The following is a 19,751-nucleotide window of genomic DNA, read 5'->3' as shown; positions in this document are numbered from 1 at the left end:
TTTATGTTCCCGAGTCATTCTCGGGGGCTCTCGCACTTTAATCTGCTCGGTGAGGTGGTCTCCTGGCCCGTGAACAAACCCTGCCGCGTGTCGGCCTTTTTCTAGAACGACAGAGCGGTTCGTAGAAAGGAGTACCGTGCGTGCGATAACGTTCGACCGAAGCCCTTCGTGGTGGTCGTGGTGGTCGGTCCGCTCTTAAGGACCCCGAGCACTACCGAGTCCTCAGGTGCCCTGGGTAATCCTATCACTCGAGCTGCTCGAGTAGTCCGGAGCTCAGGCCTTGGGGGCAGGCTGTCAGTACTCGGTCCGGCCCTTTTTTGAGCCCGGGCACCACCGAACCGCGAGGACTCTTGGTCACATTCTCGCTCGCACGCGTCTCCCTTCTACCGGCTGAGTGGTCGCAAAGTGAAAAGGTGTTCACTGGGCACGGCGTGTTCCGGGCAGGGCCGTTCTATCTCCCGGGCAGGGAGTCTGTGTCTTTGTTTCTTAAGCTAGGCAGTACGGACTCGCGAGAGCTCGAAGGCTGGCTGCGCCAACACCGGCGACCACAACTACTTCGTTTTTCGGGGATGGAAAGGTCGGGAGCGGCCCGACTGAGTACTCCTCGGGACTTCCAGACAGAGCGCCGGAAAGAAACCTCAAGCATACAAAAGAAATTGGAGTTTCGAGCCCAAGGAAAAGCTGCCATTATATTCACAAGACCTGGACAAAGCTTTTTCTAAAGGTTCACTCCTACATCTGCAACAAAAAAGATAAGGGCGCCGACGGCCTAGTCTGCGGCAGAGGCGTCGGCTGAGTCTTCTGAGTCGTCCCCGGGGGCTGGCGGTGGCGGCACCTCCCGCCTGAAGCCAGCCGCCACCACAGAGGCGGTACTGCTAACCGCTGCCCGGGCGGCCTCCTCCTCAGCCTCGACCACTCCCTCCCGCGCCGGCTCCAGCGGGAAGTTCGGGTCCCTGCTTCGATAGCAGGCCAAGACATGCTCGGCCACGGCATGAGCCAGGCCGCGCCCCTCCCGGGCGGCGAGCTCCTGGACTGCCCAAGGCAGGGTCTCAAGGCGCTCGCAGACTTGCTGCAGCTCCAGCACTTGCCGCGCGGGGCCGTCGCCCTTCGTATCGCGCGATGTCAGCATTTTGCCAGGCGTATTTTCCTCGATCTGCGCGGCAACCGCACGGGCCGCCCGTATGATTATCACACCCCTCGGAAGTTGTATGGACACGCGTCCACTCATTTGCCCGTTGGGGTCTGCTTGATGTCTAGAAACCGCAGGGGCCACCTCCGGAAAGCTTGCCGCGTGGCATTCGGCCCGCCTTGACCTCGGTCGCGACGAAGGGCCCATTCGCAGTCTCTGTCCCATCGGCTGCCAAACGGGCCCGGGGGCTACTGTCGGTGTATTTAGAACCAGGGGTCCCTAAGTCCCGAGGCCAAACCGGCCGCCCACCACATATCACCACCCTGCAAGGTAAAAGCAGAGACTCGGGAGAGGGTGCTCGGGGCTGCACGTGGCAGCCCGCGAGGACTCGGTGCCCCGAAGGTCTCACTCAAGTACTCGGGAGAGGGTGCTCGGGGCTGCACGTGGCAGCCCGCGAGGACTCGGTGCCCCGAAGGTCTCACTCAAGTACTCGGGAGAGGGTGCTCGGGGCTGCGCGTGGCAGCCCCCGAGGACTCGGTGCCCCGAAGGTCCCTCTAAAGTGCTCGGGAGAGGGTGCTCGGGGCTGCACGTGGCAGCCCGCGAGGACTCGGTGCCCCGAAGGTCTCACTCAAGTACTCGGGAGAGGGTGCTCGGGGCTGCACGTGGCAGCCCGCGAGGACTCGGTGCCCCGAAGGTCTCACTGAAGTACTCGGGAGAGGGTGCTCGGGGCTGCGCGTGGCAGCCCCCGAGGACTCGGTGCCCCGAAGGTCCCTCTAAAGTGCTCGGGAGAGGGTGCTCGGGGCTGCACGTGGCAGCCCGCGAGGACTCGGTGCCCCGAAGGTCTCACTGAAGTACTCGGGAGAGGGTGCTCGGGGCTGCGCGTGGCAGCCCCCGAGGACTCGGTGCCCCGAAGGTCCCTCTAAAGTGCTCGGGAGAGGGTGCTCGGGGCTGCACGTGGCAGCCCGCGAGGACTCGGTGCCCCGAAGGTCTCACTGAAGTACTCGGGAGAGGGTGCTCGGGGCTGCACGTGGCAGCCCCCGAGGACTCGGTGCCCCGAAGGTCCCCCCAAGATGCTCGGGAAATAGTGCTCGGGGCTGCACGTGGCAGCCCCCGGGGACTCGGTCCCCAGAAGGTTCGCGCAAGATCGTTCAAAGACTCAAAGGGCCCCGTCGCCAGAGTGTCATCCAGTCAAGGGCCCGATGCCGCATTTAATAGGCGCGCGTGGCCTGGCATTCTGACATCCTGACATTCTCGGCTGCCCACGCCCCAGTGTCAGACCCGGCCATGCCCTGGCTGGGGGGCGTGGGTTCATTAAATGCACGGGTCCCGTCCCGTTTCCACTTGCGCACCTCGGGATAACGTTACCAGAATCGAAGCACTCGGCCTGCCACCCTGCCCTGGCAGGAGAACAAGACAGAGTGGGCGCACCGGGCACCTCTGAGGCTGTCCGATGGGCCTTTTTTTTGTGGCACCCCGAAGCTTCCGCAGCGGCTAGTGGTCGAATGCGCGCCGCCTTCCTCCACCGCCCCTGTCACTTCACCAAAATGAGATGATTAGGCCTTTCTCCGTGGCACCTGGGCATTGGCATCCCCTCTTTCCCATTCAGGATATGTCGAGGTCGGCGCATCTATAAAAGGAAAGGAAGGAGGACGCTAGAGAAGACAGAGAGACGAACAACGAAAAAGAGGAGGACAAGAGAAAAACAAGAGGTCAGTCGAAGAACAAGAAATCACCACCCCCGATCACAAGACAATCAAGAAACCAGCTAGCTAGAACATAAGAGCCTCCTGCTCTTTGTAAACAGCTCTCCCTCGAGAACCAGATATACCCTTGAAGGATCTCCTTCAAGGATAGATATAACACTCATACAGGAGTAGGGTGTTACGCCTCCGCGCGGCCCGAACCTGTCCAAAAACCCGGTGTCCCCGCAAGCCATCGCATTTTATTTCCTTTTCCGCTCATTTCCCGTGCAAGCTTTTCTAGGATCATCCCCCCGGCCGAATCTCTAAAAAGGGGTCTCTCGGGATCCCTGCGACAGGAGTTCACTCTCCGACAAATACCTTCCCCGATATTCCTGTACAAACTTGTTTTAGTACGTACAGGAGCTCCGGATAGAAATACACAATATCTGATTTTTAGATTTACTAGTTTAATGCACGTGTGTTGTAACGAAGCACAATATTTATAGCAAATAATATAGTTGATTGGGTGTTCTCGTCCTTGCCACCCTTGTGGTACTTGCCGATATGGATCTCCTTGCACGACAACCCAAAGGCGAGTGTGGTGATGGCCCAGGCAATGAGGGGGACGCAGCGTTGGTGGGCCAGGGAGATAGGGCGTGGGTCGAACAGGTGAAGAAAATCGAGTATTTATTGAGTGGTACGAGGTGGATAATTTGTGTAAAATTTAAGATTAATCTGTAGAACGTAGAGATAAACCGTATGAAGATAGCACTACTGCTTTTTAAGTATTTAGATTAGACTAGATTAGATTATATTTATTCCCCGGTCTCTCTCTCTTTCTCTCCCCCCGCCGGCCGCAACCTTCGGCGCGCAACTCTCCGCGCCACCAACACCACGAGCAAAATTAAGCAAGAAGACGAGGGGAGGACGCGCGCGCGGAAGGAGGGTCCGACTCCGACATGAGTCTTCCCCTTGTCTCCCTCCCATCGCCACCGCCTCCCCTATACTCGCTCCGTCTCCATGGCGCGGCTTCTTCTCCTCCTCCTTCTCTCCGCCGCTACGGCCGCCGCCGCCGTCAACCCCCGCCGCTCCCTCGCCGCGCAGACCAGAGGCGACGTGGCGTCCTTGGCCGCTGGGAGCCCGATGGTGGCGGGGGTCATGAACGACCGCCTCAAGTCCATCACCACCTCATTCGCGCAGCAGATGGGCAGGGAGTTCCACTACTGCATCAAGAACATGTAAGCATGTCACCACTTCACTTCCATTCCAGCCGAGAACCACCTACCTACCTGCTGCAAATGCAAATCCTTTCAAAATTGCAGGGATGACGAGTGGAACACCGCCTTCAATTTCTCCTCCGATCCCACCTTCCTCACCAACTGCATGAAGGAGACCAACGGTACATTCTTGCTTCGTTTCAATCCCCTTCATTTTGTTTTCTTTCTTTTGCATTTCGGAACAAAACTAGTGGTTTTGCGGCCTGCCCGTTTAAATTAATGATACCCGGGGTGAATTGAGTTTGAAACTAAAATTCTAAAAAGCAACGCATGCTCGATATACATATGCCATTTGGCTTGCAGTATCAGGATCTGTATGAACCAAACTTATTTATAGCTTTTAACGGCCGGAGAAATGGCACATTGGCTAATTGAACGACCAGGCATTTTCATGCCCTGCCTCTGCATTAACGTGTCACAATTTAGCTTTGGTCTTCTACTATCCATCAGATCTGGTTCTCACATATACCAATTTTCCATTCCTTCACGAACGGATCAACAGGAGACCTACCACAGCGTGTGTGCACGGCCGCTGAGATGAAGTTCTACTTTGAAAGCTTCCTCGAAGGCAATGGAAAAAAGAACTACGTCAGACCAAACAAGAACTGCAACCTCACATCATGGATCGATGGCTGTGAGCCTGGATGGGCATGCAGTGCTGGCAAAGAACAGCAGGTCAACTTACAAGATGCTGTCAACTTCCCTTCTAGAACTCTTGATTGTCGAGGTTGCTGTGCTGGCTTCTTTTGCCCTCATGGCCTCACTTGCATGATACGTAAGTTAGCCCTGGCAACCACATCAACCATGCAGCATGCTTATTTATACAGGAGAAGATGTCCAATCTTTATCTGCTCACTTCCTTTTTTATTTTTATTTTTAAAGATTGCTTCTTGATAGCATGACAACAGTCTGATAGCTCCATCGTTGCTCACCTATGTATGCAGCATGTCCTTTGGGAGCATACTGTCCCGGGTCCACTTTAAATAAAACAACAGGAGTCTGTGATCCGTAAGTTGCAAGTTGTATTTTCTTTCCATTATATGGTGCTTTCGGATTATGTTGTCAATACTGTACACTTGGTGCAGGTACAACTATCAGCCACCTCCTGGGAAGCCGAATCATACTTGTGGTGGTGCTGATAGATGGGCAGATGTCGTTAGTACCGATGATGTTTTTTGTCCAGCTGGTTACTACTGTCCAAGCACTATAAAGAAACTCTCTTGTAGTAGTGGGTAATTCTATCTATCGAATGCTTCAATATTTAGTCAACCTCTCCTAGAATCATGATCAGTCCACACAAGTAGTATCTGAGTTACTTTATGTGAAATGTGGCTTAAGAATTTTATATCATTTCCAAATACTAACAAATATAAGTTGCACCTTTTCAGGTTTTACTGCAGGAAGGGTTCAACTTCACAAACCAGTAAGTTAACTTATCTTTCCATATACAAAATCTGATAATTGGATGCTTCCATTTTTGTACTTCATCCTTGTGGCAATATATGTGTGGATCTTTCCTTTAACTTTCAATACGGCTGACTCCTAGGGAAATGGAGAAGTTGTCAAATAGGGCTGAAATCCACTGTTTTGCTTATGATGATACTGTCATTTGGTTTTATATCTTCAGCTTGAAATGTCCCAACCTTACTGTGTGGCCACATTTCTTTTCTCAATTGCAGAATGCTTCAATAAGGGCAGCTGTAAACCAAACTCTGTGAATCAGGACATTACCATATTTGGTGCACTGCTAGTGGTAACATACAGTTCCAGTGGAAGTCAAGAATGTGGTATGTCTTGTAACCTAGGAAGTTGAGCTGACATCTGCTCGTTTATGATTCTGTAGGGTGCCTTGAGCTTAGTGCTGTTGATCATTTACAACTTCTCTGGACAACTTCTAATAAACCGGGAGAAAAAGCAAGCAAAATCTAGGGAGGCTGCTGCAAGACATGCAAGAGAGACTGCACAGGCTCGTGAAAGGTGGAAATCAGCTAAAGATGTCGCAAAAAAGCATGCTGTGGGCCTGCAGTCATCACTGTCCCGCACATTCTCACGCAAAAAGACTCTTAGGACACACGAACCGTCCAAAGGAGGTACCGGTCTGCCTCCAACTGAATCTGATGCTGGGCCATTGAAAGAATCAGGAGGAGATAAGAATAATCTTACTGACATGATGCGCTCACTCGAAGAGAACCCTGAAAAAGGCGAAGGCTTCAATGTTGAAATAGGAGAAAAAAAGAAGACCAAAGGGAGACATGCGCACACTCAGAGCCAAATTTTCAAGTATGCATACGGACAAATTGAAAAGGAAAAGGCAATGGAACAGCAGAATCAAAATCTTACCTTTTCAGGAGTGATATTGATGGCCACTGAAGACGATATCAAGAAAAGACCCTCAATTGAGATTGCTTTCAAAGACCTTACTCTAACCTTGAAGGGGAGTAAGAAAAAACTTCTAAGATCTGTGACAGGAAAGCTTATGCCTGGTCGGGTAGCTGCTGTGATGGGCCCATCAGGCGCGGGAAAGACCACATTCTTGAGTGCTATCGCTGGTAAGGCAACTGGATGCGAGACAACAGGTATGATACTTATAAATGGGAAATTGGAACCTATTCGTGCATACAAGAGAATCATTGGCTTTGTCCCGCAAGATGATATTGTCCACGGGAATTTGACTGTTCAAGAGAATCTCTGGTTCAATGCAAGATGCAGGTATGTAAATTGCAACCTCAGTAGATTCCGTGATTCATTACTCATCAGCTAGTAAACTTAGACTGAATTTCTTGCACATGCCATGCCATGCCCCAGGCTTTCTGCTGACATGTCAAAAGCTGATAAGGTTCTGGTCGTGGAAAGAGTTATTGAGTCGTTGGGACTGCAAGCAGTTCGTGATTCTTTGGTTGGAACTGTTGAACAGCGTGGCATCTCAGGTGGCCAGCGCAAACGAGTAAATGTAGGGCTAGAAATGGTCATGGAACCCTCCGTGCTTATTTTAGATGAGCCAACATCGGGTTTGGACAGTGCTTCATCCCTGCTTTTACTTCGCGCCCTACGAAGGGAAGCTCTTGAGGGTGTCAACATATCTATGGTCGTTCATCAACCCAGGTTGTTTCCATATTCACCCTCTTGCTTGTATGCAGCCTTACACTCAATCAAGTTAAGTAACTGAACTGGCTTTACTTGCAGTTATACGCTGTATAAGATGTTCGATGATTTGATACTTCTCGCGAAAGGTGGTATGACTGTGTACCACGGGCCTGTAAAGAAAGTGGAGGAATACTTTGCAGGATTGGGCATTGTTGTGCCGGATCGTGTGAACCCACCAGACTACTATATAGACATCTTGGAAGGAATTGTGAAGCCAAACTCAAATGCACCTGTAAATGTCAAAGATCTCCCTATCAGATGGATGCTGCACAATGGATATGAAGTTCCACGAGATATGCTGCAGAGTGCTTCTGACGCAGAATCATCTTTCAGGGGGGGAGGGGATCATGCCTTAGGTGATGACTCTGGGCAATCTATTGCTGGTGAAGTGTGGGGCAATGTCAGGGACATAGTTGGACAGAAGAAAGATGAGTATGATTACAATAAGTCTTCTGAAAACTTATCGAATCGACGCACTCCTGGGATCCTTAGGCAATACAAATACTACCTGGGGAGGTAAGTTATTCTACCAAAGCAGAGACTTTAGCTTTTCTGGTAATCTATTATCATCGACAATTCGACATCCTCTTGTATTTTATTCAGGTGTGGCAAGCAGAGGCTTCGTGAGGCTAGAATACAAGGAGTTGACTATCTGATACTGGGTCTTGCTGGTATCTGTTTAGGCACACTAGCAAAAGTGAGCGATGAGACATTTGGAGCACTTGGTTACACATACACTGTCATTGCTGTCTGTAAGTTTTGTCTTGATCCTGACATGGGGAATGCCATTTATGATGTTTAAACCTTCTATTTGCATTCTCTGTATTTTTCTAAGCAAGACTAGGAAGGGGTATATGATAGAAAAGGTACACATCAAACCAGTACGTTAAGTGCACTGCTGCTTAGGACGCTAAGTTAATGTGAAGCTGTTTGTTCTGCATGCGGAGAGAAGATAATTTTGCGACTGTATATTTGAATTTGATTACCAAGAACCAGAACTTAAGGTTCGTTTGCAAATAAGCTGCTGTTGGCTGCAGCTCTGCTGTGCAAGATTGGGGCCCTGAGATCATTTTCGCTCGAGAAGATACACTACTGGAGGGAGAGAGACTCTGGCATGAGCTCGCTGGCATACTTCCTGTCGAAAGATACAATAGATCACTTCAACACGATCATCAAGCCAATGGTGTACCTCTCCATGTTTTACTTCTTCAACAACCCAAGGTCGTCAATTTGGGAGAACTACGTGGTTCTTGTGGCGCTTGTCTACTGTGTGACGGGAATCGGCTACACCTTTGCCATCTTCTTCCAGCCTGGTTCCGCACAGCTGGTGAGCTGCTTTTTTGTATCTGTTGTATAAGCGTTTGCTCCATGCATCGTCCCAAGATGTAGTGGAGATGTTGTTGGGATCAATATGCATACTAACTAATGGGTTTGTTTGTTTTTGATGACAGTGGTCGGCGCTGCTTCCGGTTGTTCTAACTCTAATAGCAACCCAGCAGAAGGACACCTTCTTTGCTAATCTGTGCTACACAAAGTGGGCTCTGGAAGCATTTGTGATTGCGAATGCTCAGAGGTATTCTGGCGTGTGGCTGATAACGCGGTGCGGTTCGCTGGTGAAGAGTGGGTACAACATCAACGACAAGATTCTGTGCATAGTGGTTCTTGCGGTGAACGGGGTGATATTCCGGTGTGTGGCATTCTTCTGCATGGTGATCTTCCAGAAGCACTGATATATGAGCATGCTCTGTTCCTTGTTTGTTTGTCTTTCTGTCTGTCGGCCCATAGATAGATAACAATGTGGCATAGCAGCAGATGATTTGTTCATCATGGCATGTAGCGAGTAGAAGAAGAATACATTATACATGCAGTGTTGCTACAGTAGAAAGGGAATGCCAGATAACAAGTTGATACTCCATATGAGAGGAAAGAAAAAATGGAATCCTTCCCTCCCTTGAGGTGGTAGTAATAGTCGGTAATTTTGTTGTTGGAATAAATCTTTCCTTTTTTGCAAGAATATGGTAGTACTTGTTAATTTCCTTTTGCGAAGAGGAATGGGTCCAGGCTTGTACTGGAAGCAGCAGGACTGGAGGAATCACTTCACTTGATCTGGATGCAGGATGCTCATCCCTCACAGGAAGAGAAACCCCAGCCTCAGTCATTGCATTTGCAGGCCACCAAGAAGCTGAAGCTGCTGCTGCTGCTGCTGCTCAGGCATGGCTTGGCGACGACAGGCAAGTAGCTGGCGCCTGGCGGAGAAGAAAATGTTTGGGGTCAGGGGTAAAATGGTCTCAGCAAAACTCGTGGGAACCGGTGGCAAATTCTGAAATTCTACCCGATTCCGATTCCGATTCCGACGAGGGAGCTCATCAATTCCATTTCCAGGTCGTGACCTGAGAGAGCTCGCTCGGTAGCTGTGTTGAGCCCCTGCGACCCCGATCCAACCCATTTCTTCTTCCTCCTCCTCCCCCACAGGATGGAAGGGAAGGGAAGGGAAGATATCTGAATTTCTGATTCCAGAGATCCAAGCGAAGATGACGCCATAAGGAAGGGAAGGGAAGGCAAGGCAAGGACCTCCATGGACGAGGAGGGCGGCGGCGACGAGGAGGGCGGCGGCGGCTCCTTCGTCCTGCGCTCCGGCGTCCGCGCCGGCCTCAAGCGCGAATTCGCCTTCGCCATCGCCTCCCAGGCCGCCCTTTCTTCTTCATCGGCACCCCTCGGCCGCACCCGCCGCTCATCCCGCGCCCTCAACCCCCAATCCTCTTCCTCCTCCTCCACCCCCGACCCCAATCCCAAGCCCAAGCGCCCGCGCCCACCAGATCCTCCCCAAGAGGACGCCCCCGCCCCTGGAGGACACCATGAGGGGGACGCTCTCGAGCAGCCGGGTCCCGTGCTCGCCTTGATGGCTGCTGCTGAGCCCAGCCCTCAGCCGCCGCCACCGCTGCTTTCGACTCCACCCCCCCACGCCCACGCCCACGCCCACGCCCACGCGGATGATGCGGATCCCGCACACCACGCCAACATCATCATCCCGCCGGAGTCGCCGCCCAGGCGGATCACGCGCTCCATGCTCCTCAAGCCTCCGCCTCCTCACACCCCCGCTACTCCTCCTGCCCACAATGCGCCTCCACTCAAGCCCAAACCGGAGCCACCGGAGGAAGAGGCAATCAGGAGGCGCTTCACCAGATCACTCCTGCTCAAGGACAAGGACAGCAACGACGACGACCTCTCAGGTACCACCACCGCCAGCAATTCCTCCTCACCTTCACCCAACACCACCACCACCAGTATCAACAGCAACAAGGGGATCTCCCTAAATACAAACAAGATCCCCACCAACCTCAGGGAGCTGCTCGCCACTGGCCTGCTCGAAGGCCAGCCCGTCAAGTACATCATGAGGAAAGGCAAGGTACGCTATGCATGCTCCCTCTGTTTACCCATCACTAACTAATTCATCTGTTCATCACATCCATGCATCTTACTTACTACACCCTGCAAGCAAAATACAAACCCATAGTACATTGGAAATGGAATACAGACTTCTTAAGGATTTCATTTCATACACTTATCCAGACATCAGGCATATCCAGGTAAGACAATGTTGTAGAGGGTAGTATCAAATATATATTCTTTTAAATTGAATAGAACTCTGCCCTATAACTAGAAGCATCTCATCGCCGCCGTAACATTGGCGTGATCTACTGCAGTAATGTCTTTCTGTTAGCTAATACCTTGGTTCCTCGTGTCACCTTATGATGAATGTAAGAAAACATGAGGTACCTTATCTTTATCTATATGTTCTGCATGCTGAGATTCATATCACTCAGTTGCATCTTCCATCTCCATTTTTGTGGTCAGATCCATGGTTGCTGCCATTTTTACCAGGGATGTGTTTATGGTCTTATTTCAGCGAGCAGTACTTCGGGGAGTTATCAAACGTATTGGCATACTGTGCTCTTGTTCTTCATGCAAAGGCCGAAAAGTGAGTTTTATCCCCTTCTGCAAAATCACCACCTTGCTATCCCAGCTACGAGAGTCCAACCAATGTACCATGAGTTGCAGGTCGTTTCACCTTACTATTTTGAGGTGCATGCTGGGAGTACCAAAAAGCACCCTTCCGATTACATTTTCCTGGAAAATGGAAATAATCTGCATGATATATTGAGGGCATGCACAAATGCTACCTTAGACATGTTGGAGTCTGCAATACAGAAGGTGATAGGCCCAGCACCTCAGAAGAGGACGTTCAGATGCCAAACATGCAAAAGTGGGTTGTTTCTCCTCTCATCCCCACCAAGCCCGGTTTTGTTTAATGCTAAATTTTTGATGAATATATAATCTTTCAGGTTCATTTAGTACACTCTGCAGTGGGAAATTTGCTTCTTTATGCGATTCATGTCTCGAGTCCAAGGGAGCTAAGAATAGTACCAGGTAATCTTTGTAATAGACATGTGGCTGTTTCCAGTTTTGCTGATCATATCAAAGTTTACATTTAGAGTTCCACACCGTTGCTTTTTTGCTGCCTTACTGTTATTTAGGTCATCAAAAATTGGACGAAGCTCAACTTCGTCTGCTAAGGGATGTAAGAGTTCATCCCCAGGAGCAAAAACTGCGAGTGCAGGCAGGCTTACAAGAAAGTAAGTGCTGTTGATTATGATAAGCATCCCTTTTCCTCAGATTTCTCACATCTAATTGTCCCCTTTTTGCTGTTTTATGACAAAAGGGATAAGGGGTTGCATAAGGTGGTTTTCATGAGCGGTGTTTTACCAGAGGGCACTGATGTTGGCTACTATGTTGGTGGAAAGGTCATTTTCTTGTTCATCGTCACTCAACTTCTCATTTCAGCCAGTACACATGTTATTTTGTCATTAACACTGGCAATGACAACTTTCTAGAGGTTACTGGATGGATATATAAAGGAACTTGGGATCTATTGTCATTGCTGCAACACAGTGGTAAATTGTAGTCTCTTTCATTAGATACATGTTGAAATTCAATGGAATGTATCGCAAACTCAACTGATAAGTCAGCGTCTTAATCTGGAATTCGTTATACTCAATGAACAGGTTAGTCCTTCACAGTTTGAAGCTCATGCTGGTCGAGCTGCTCGACGCAAACCGTGAGTTTATTGTTGTATATTTTTTGTCAAGAGTTACTATTCAAACTCTGATCCCTTGTACTAACACTATTGTAGTTACCACAACATATACATGTCAAATGGTGTTTCACTGCATGAGCTGTCAATTTCACTTTCAAAAGGTCAAAAGATATCGAACAGACAAAGTGATGACTTGTGCAGCATCTGTTCAGATGGTGGGCAGCTTCTCCTTTGTGATACCTGCCCAAGGGCTTTTCACAGAGGTAATGACATTATGCATAGCCAATAGGAGATGTTGCCTCTGTGCTCACTGCTTAATTAAGTTGCCTTTTATTCTTTTAGGATATGTGACTGTCCAGATATAGGTTTCCCAGTGGAATGGCTGAAAAATTACTGTTCATAGCATTTTTTACTGATGCTTAAGTCCAGGTGTCAGGGAGCCTACCTTCCTGAGATATATCTAAAATGAGTTGTAACACTATGTCTGATTTGTAGTCTACATGAGGATTCCTGGTGTATTTACTTTCTCTTTAAATTATGATGTTGCATTTTGACACTAATGTTCAACTGTTTCTTACTGCCATCTTTTCAGTTATTATTCCTAATATCTGGTGTTTATCAGGAATTATGTTTGGTGAACCCCTTTGAACAAGGCCACGTAGCTGGGTTCTCATTACTGTTATACTGTATGCCTGTTGCAGAATGTGTTAGCTTGTCTGCTACCCCAAAGGGAACTTGGTGTTGCCGATATTGTGAGAATAGGCAACAGAGGGAAAGTTGTTTGGCATATAACAACAATGCAATAGCTGCTGGGAGGATTGAAGGAGTTGATCCCTTGGAGCAAATATTTACGCGGTCCATACGTATTGCTACAACACCTGAGACTGGATTTGGCGGTTGTGCACTGTGCAAGTAAGTGTTCATCCATGGTGCTTGTATATTCACTCTGGCTTGCTTTTCTTTTACTCTTTTCATAAAATGTAGATACATCGAATCTACCTTATAAAGTATCTTTTGCCAACAAAGGAAATTTGACAATTTCTTATCAAATAGCGCTAGTTGTTGTAGTCTTGTAGAGCATAGACTGGTTGAGCTAAGGAAGCTCAATGTCGGAATGTTTAATTTTCTCACTCCTTACCAACTCATTGGTTACATTTATGTTGATCTTAGTTTCATTAATATATTATTTTAGTCTTTGTTACCCTAGATAATTCTGTTTTAGTATTTGTTCATATTTTTGTTTACTTGTTGTGGTTGTTATCGGTTTTGCGCTAAATATTTACTGGTTTGTGAAAGTCATATCATTGGTACCTCCTATCAGAAAGAAAGTTTCAGAATGTTTTCATTGAATGCCAAGTGCCATTAAATCTGGTACAGGATTCAGGATACAGCTTTGTTACCTATATATGCTTTCATTTGACTCTCTGATGGTCTGAAGAACCTTTTATTTCATATGTATAATCCGTGGAGAATTGTCTGTTTGAATTATTTTGGCAGGCTCCATGATTTCAGCAAAAAGAAATTCAGTACCCGGACCGTGCTGCTCTGTGACCAGGTATGTTTGCCAATCATATTTTGCAGTAGTGCTCTTTCCTAATTTATGTGCATTGTGTTATCTTGCTGTTTCTGAGTTGTGCTTTATTTTTTTAAGGCAGTAGTGGCAATTTGGTTTTGTAATAACGGAATAATCAGTCATTCATATATTGTTTTTTGATCAGTGTGGGAGAGAATATCATGTTGGTTGCCTGAAGGAACATAACATGGCTGATTTGACGGTGATTTCCTAGCCTGAGACATCTGGAAGAGTTTGTAGCAGAAACTAGGAACTGTATTAATGATTGACTTCTGCAGGCATTGCCTGAGGGAGCATGGTATTGTTCCACCAACTGTGTGAGGATTAACCAGACACTGCAAGACTTACTTAGCCGTGGAGCAGAACCTGTTTCTATTGTGGATGTAGATCTTATAAAGAAGAAGCGTGAAGAGAAAGGTTTAAATGAGGATGGTGACCTTGGTGTTAGATGGAGAGTTTTGAAGGACAAGAGTTCAGCAGATAGTAAATTGGTGCTCTCCAAAGCTGTTGCGATTTTCCATGTGAGTTTCTGTCACTTTATACTAGATATTAAGTAATTGACGAAACAGTTGCCCAGTGACTGTTTGTCACTTGGTAGAATTTGCGATAACCTATGACTAGGATGTCGCAAATGTATAGTACCTTAAGAAAAGAAAGTGATCATTATATAGGATTGCACGGAGTGTAATTTTCGATAAAGGAGGCGAAACATATAGTCCATGTCTTGTTTTGCTCATTCCCCATGTCATGCATAACCTTGCAAATCTGCCGGTTTAAGCTATTAATCAACAAGAAAAAATTGACAGGATAAAACATCTTTGCTTTACTAACTGATGATAGTCAAGTTCAGGCCCAACTTATAGAAGGGGAAATAATATTATTAACTGACAATAGTCAAGTTCAGGCCCAACTTATAGAATGGGAAATAATTATGACAAAACAGATCATAAGCATGTAGAGTTTTTTTTTTCATTTGTTTACAAAACCGAGGATGCATCATTTTGTTTATTGAGTAATCAGCGCTATTGACTGTTTTCGTAATCTAGTATTTGCACTTTCTGCAGGAATCATTTGATCCCATTATCCAGATTACAACTGGGCGAGACCTCATTCCAGCCATGGTTTATGGGTATGATGGACTAGTGCTGACTCCTTTATTGGTATCACACAGAAATCAAAATTGTGGACATAATATATGCATTTATTTCCAGGAGGAGTGTAAGGGATCAAGATTACACAGGAATGTATTGTGCTGTGTTAACTGTGGGGTAAATTTCCGTGCTAGATTGTTTCTCGCTGAAAATGAAATGACAATATCAACCAATTAGTTTTAGTTGCACAACTTTAATTTTGATTTTGTTGATGCAGCAATGCTGTAGTTTCTGCGGGTCTTTTCCGCATCATGGGTAGTGAAATTGCTGAGCTGCCATTGGTTGCTACAAGTAGGGATAGCCAAGGCTTGGTAAGTTCATATCTATTTATGTTTGAGATATCTGATGTATTATAGTCAAGTTTTAATTAATTAAATTTACGTATCCTTTAGAAAAAAAAAAGAATGAAAGTTTTGAGCGTATAGAGTCTCTGAACTAAACCAGCTGCACAGATTATGCATCTGCGCAATGCGTAGTTTTTCCAACGACACAAGTGGACAAGGGACTGCAAGTGCAGTCCATTGCCTCAGTAACTGCTGTAGATGCTATAGCCTTTGAAATATATAGGAAGAGAACTTTAATGGATGATGTTTTGGTAGATAAATGCTGCTAGATGTTTGAGTGCTTTGGAATAAGGGCTATTTATTTGAATGTAACTACACGGTTGGAGCTTCCCTTGTTACAAAGTTGTGCCCCATTTGTTCAGACATGAACTGAGGTCTAGTAGTATTGATCTTTCTTTCTTCTCTGAACTGAGCAGGGGTATTTCCAAGTGCTTTTCGCCTGCATAGAACGATTGTTGGCATCTTTGGAGGTGAAACATTTTGTGCTACCAGCTGCAGAGGAAGCAGAGTCTATCTGGACAGAGCGGTTTGGGTTCACAAAGATAAGCCAGGATGAGGTTTATATATGTTCCTAGACCCAACTTGTCCGTATGTGAGACTGAAATTAATTTGAGATTGTAATGATGTAAATTTGTTTTGTGCTGCAGCTGCGTGAATACCTCAAGGGTGGACGAACAACCGTGTTCCAGGGAACATCAACCCTTCACAAGCTGGTCCCCAGGACGTGAATGCTAGTTCTGTGAGTATGGCATGCTGGGAGCAAGGAGCATGAAGCTAAGAAGCAGCTCTTTGTTTGCGTGCTTCTGAAATTGGTGTAGATAGGAAAGGGCGCCCTGGCCATTTCTGTGAGAAGTTGATGAGCATGGTGGTATTGGCATTCTGATCTGCTGGGGTAGCTGAGGCGAAGAAGAAAATTGTGTAAGAGATGAGGTACAAGCAGCAAAGGCAAAGGCAAAGCTGAGGAGAATTTGAGGCAGCTTATAAGGCGGCGGAGTTTAGCACACGCATTGTGGGCTGCTGTGCTTCTCGTGATTTTGCGTTTGTTTGGGTCGGAATGGGATGGCGACTGCCTGTGCTTGTGTTTTCTTGGGTCGGAATTTTTACTGCAGAGGTTACTGTGGTATTTGTGGAGTGCCTCTTTGATTTATGATAGGATCTAGTGCGATAGTGCGTGTATTGCAGTTGTGTGTGTGGGGGGGGGGGGGGGTGGGTTGGGGATGTATCAAATTCAACGTACATCATCATCATGTGTGATGGTGTGTTTGTTCCGCCTCGGCACCGGCACCACCGTCGATGTTGATGCATTATTGCAGTGCAGTAGTAATGTAACATATTTACCTTACATAGTCCAAGTCACCTGTATGTCTAAATTTATCCTAGAAAGTAACTGAACCAATGTAGTTCCCGGATGGAAGTATGACATTTTCCTCGTTGTTAGTTGCATTTATCCTTGAAATTTCACGTTATCATTTGGCCGGGATCAGATTTTGCCCTTGCTGTAGCTCACACTTTTCGCCCAATTTTAGCTTGTTCAAAGAAAGTCATAACTTCAGTTGAAACTACAGACATGATATAGCATGCAAGTATGGCTTGTTGCTCAACATTTTATGTAATATTTTTTAGAAACTTTCACATCATTGTTTCGGAGTCTAAATATTTTTTAAATAGTCCATTGTTTGAGCACAATTTCTGTGTGTGTGTGTGTGTGTCTATATATATATATATATATATAGTATCAAAATAACTCAACCAATATTATTATCTGATGCAAACATGACATTTTTCTCGTTGTTAGGTGTGTTTATATATTCGCAAAATATCATGTTATTGCTATCAAAATTTTCCTTAATTACTGATCACATGTGCGTCCAATTTTAGTTTCTCAAAGAAAGACATATCTACAAACATTTCTATTAGCTGCAAGTCTGCTTTTTCGCTTATGACTTTTTACAACTTTGTTCGTGAAATTTCACTTCATGGCTTCATCGAGGTAAAAATTTGTCTTGAGCGCAAGTCTGTAGTTTCGACTTTGTTCAATATTGAGCGCAATTTCAGTTTCTGTAAAAGTTTGTGCATTATCAAAGTAAGTGAACTAACGCTGTTGTCGGATGCAAGGATGACACTTTCTCTTGTTGGATGCATCTGTCCTTAAAATTTCACTTTATTGTGAAGGCTCAGATTTTTCCTTGCTACACGTAGCTCATTGCTTTCAGCCAACTATAGTTTTGTGAAAGAAAATCGAAAACAAACTACAAAATTATTATTTAATATATCCAAGTTTACCTTGTTGCTTTTGATTTATGCAATTTTATTTGTAAAAGTTTCACTTTATGGCTTCAGGGTTGAAATATGATGTGGGGTAGTTCGCTGTTTGAGCATAATTTATGTGTCCGGAAAATTTATGTAGTATCAAACTAGATCATCCAATGTTGTTCTAGGATGCAAGTATGAAATTTTTACTCGTTGTAGATATATTTATCCTCAAATTTCAGTTCATCGTTTGGGACACATTCATTTTGTCTTGCTAGCTCATGGTTTTCATCCAATTTCATTTCTTCACAGGAAGACGTAGCTTTAGGCGAAAATTACAAACATTGCTCCCAGATGGAAGTATGGCTTGCTGGTCATTGTTTTATATAATTTAATTTGAGAGATTTCACTTCATGGCTTCGGGGTCAAAATTTGCTTCATTATAGTTCATTGTTTGAACACAATTTTAGTTTGTGCAAAAATTTATGTGCTATATCAAAGTAACTCAACTACGGCTATATATTCTCAATGTAAGTATGACATTTTTTCCTCAATAGATGGATATTTGTCTTCGAAATCTCACTTTATCGTTAGGCCTCAGATTTTGTGTTGCTATAGCTCACGATTTCTGGACAGTTTTAGTTTTGTGAAAGGAAATCATTATTTTATGTAAAAAGTACAAAACTTGCTATCTAGACCAAGTATGCCTTGTTACTCATGGTTTATTGTGATTTTATTTGTAAAATTTGCTTTATGGTTTCATGGTCCAAATTTATCTCACTATAAGTTCACTTTTTGAGCGCATTTTCAATTTCTGCAAAACATATATGGTTTTCAAGTACTAGTATAGTCATCAAATGCAAGTATAACAAATTTCCTCATTAGCTGCATTCATACGGTAGTCACGCAAGGCCAAACCCAGCGCGTAAGTCTTCTAGAAGGTATATCCAAAAGCATCTTAAAATCTGGAATTATTCATGGACTCTGGGATAACAATATCTTCCAAGGCAGATTCGAAGTCCAAAGTCTCAAATGGAAAATAGGATAATATAAAGTTGTAGATCTTAACAGGGGCTTCAATTTACATATATGGAAGACAAATTTTGGACTCCGGAGCTAGGGGATATTGCCCCTTAAAATATGTGTTGCGAACCAGAGTCCGAAACAAAATAGATTATTTTGCAACGAGTTTTTGGGATTAAGACAGTGTTTCCATGGAAAGTGATAATGGCCAAAGTCTAGAATGCGTAGGTAATAGTGATTGTGGTGATTAGATCTATTTAGTCATCCCTTGCAATACATAGGTGTATTAACTATCTGTTATTGTTTAGTGATAAGTTGAGAGAGACGTAATGTCAAATAGATGCCTATGGTAGTTACTGGTAACTTTGCCTATTAGCTACCATCGTGAAAGGATCACAACAAAAAGAAGAGGCTAGTAGGCAATAAACTAGTGGAGATATTAGGTTTAATAATTCTAAGTGAACCAAGATATGAATTATCTTTAGTGCTGGAACTACAACTATCTTGCTAAGAATTAGTATTATTATTAGATATCATTGCTTATTCTTGCTTAATAGTAACTCTCTCTTTATATGCAATTGCTATCTACATTAGAGGATTAATCTGTTGATTGGTTAGAAAACCCTAGGATCTCAATTATTGATTTCTTGTGGATTCAATAACCTTGAAATGCTCCAAGTAAAATGCTACAATGACCTATATGCTTGCGGTAGTAATATTGTGTCCGTATCTAGTGTCAACAAGTCAGTGTGCATTATTTTTAGCTGGCGTCAACATAAATAATGTGGGTGGATCTCTGGTGTCTAATGTGCATCCACCACCAGCAGATGCTCTGCAACATAAGAGGCAAATGAAGAGGGACCGTCATGCGCAAATGTGTATACACACTCTGCTGAAGGGGAGAGGTACTTCTTGATGGTGCTCCTCAACCACATGGAAGGTGCAACTTCATATGAGCATTTATGTACTGCACATGGCATGAAATACTCTATCTTCAGAGAAACATGTGAGAAAAGATGCCTAATAGAGATTAATAGATCTTTCGATGACTGTTTGACTAAGACTACAATTTTATAGGTGCCT

At 45.5% G+C, this 19,751-nt stretch overlaps 2 protein-coding genes across 2 annotated transcripts; both read left to right on the top strand.

The window, feature by feature from the left end:
* Window positions 1-3,630: 3,630 nt before the first annotated feature.
* Window positions 3,631-9,182, top strand: LOC133927474 (ABC transporter G family member 28-like). The gene is made up of 13 exons (XM_062373966.1): window positions 3,631-4,049; window positions 4,134-4,210; window positions 4,591-4,863; window positions 5,033-5,096; window positions 5,174-5,320; window positions 5,477-5,511; window positions 5,768-5,841; window positions 5,932-6,797; window positions 6,894-7,190; window positions 7,272-7,748; window positions 7,836-7,984; window positions 8,270-8,559; window positions 8,684-9,182. Exons 1-13 carry the CDS (start codon window positions 3,832-3,834, stop codon window positions 8,960-8,962), a joined length of 3,246 nt encoding a protein of 1,081 aa, XP_062229950.1. The 5' UTR covers window positions 3,631-3,831; the 3' UTR covers window positions 8,963-9,182.
* Window positions 9,183-9,473: 291 nt separating this feature from the next.
* LOC133927475 (uncharacterized) lies at window positions 9,474-16,864 on the top strand. The gene is made up of 18 exons (XM_062373967.1): window positions 9,474-10,638; window positions 11,140-11,211; window positions 11,292-11,496; window positions 11,576-11,660; window positions 11,768-11,866; window positions 11,953-12,034; window positions 12,125-12,184; window positions 12,296-12,348; window positions 12,424-12,590; window positions 13,029-13,239; window positions 13,825-13,882; window positions 14,046-14,102; window positions 14,179-14,421; window positions 14,965-15,029; window positions 15,112-15,168; window positions 15,269-15,362; window positions 15,812-15,952; window positions 16,043-16,864. The coding sequence occupies exons 1-18, from the start codon at window positions 9,808-9,810 to the stop codon at window positions 16,121-16,123; spliced, it is 2,661 nt and encodes an 886-aa protein (XP_062229951.1). The 5' UTR covers window positions 9,474-9,807; the 3' UTR covers window positions 16,124-16,864.
* Window positions 16,865-19,751: the final 2,887 nt, after the last annotated feature.

Source organism: Phragmites australis, chromosome 8 (assembly GCF_958298935.1).
Source record: "Phragmites australis chromosome 8, lpPhrAust1.1, whole genome shotgun sequence".
In the NCBI taxonomy this organism is placed as follows: domain Eukaryota; kingdom Viridiplantae; phylum Streptophyta; class Magnoliopsida; order Poales; family Poaceae; genus Phragmites; species Phragmites australis.
Note: the sequence above shows the minus strand (reverse complement) of the source record. Positions and strands in the feature narration are given on the sequence as shown.

What these genes read in the sequence shown, in the direction of transcription:
- LOC133927474 (XM_062373966.1), top strand. Translation starts at nt 3,832, where the DNA reads ATGGCGCGGCTTCTTCTCCTCCTCCTTCTCTCCGCCGCTACGGCCGCC. An exon ending in AAACTCTCTTGTAGTAGTGG is followed by an intron (nt 5,321 to 5,476) that starts GTAATTCTATCT and finishes GCACCTTTTCAG; the next exon opens with GTTTTACTGCAGGAAGGGTT. An exon ending in TACAAATACTACCTGGGGAG is followed by an intron (nt 7,749 to 7,835) that starts GTAAGTTATTCT and finishes TATTTTATTCAG; the next exon opens with GTGTGGCAAGCAGAGGCTTC.
- LOC133927475 (XM_062373967.1), top strand. Translation starts at nt 9,808, where the DNA reads ATGGACGAGGAGGGCGGCGGCGACGAGGAGGGCGGCGGCGGCTCCTTC. An exon ending in GGAGCTAAGAATAGTACCAG is followed by an intron (nt 11,661 to 11,767) that starts GTAATCTTTGTA and finishes ACTGTTATTTAG; the next exon opens with GTCATCAAAAATTGGACGAA. An exon ending in ATTCCAGCCATGGTTTATGG is followed by an intron (nt 15,030 to 15,111) that starts GTATGATGGACT and finishes ATTTATTTCCAG; the next exon opens with GAGGAGTGTAAGGGATCAAG.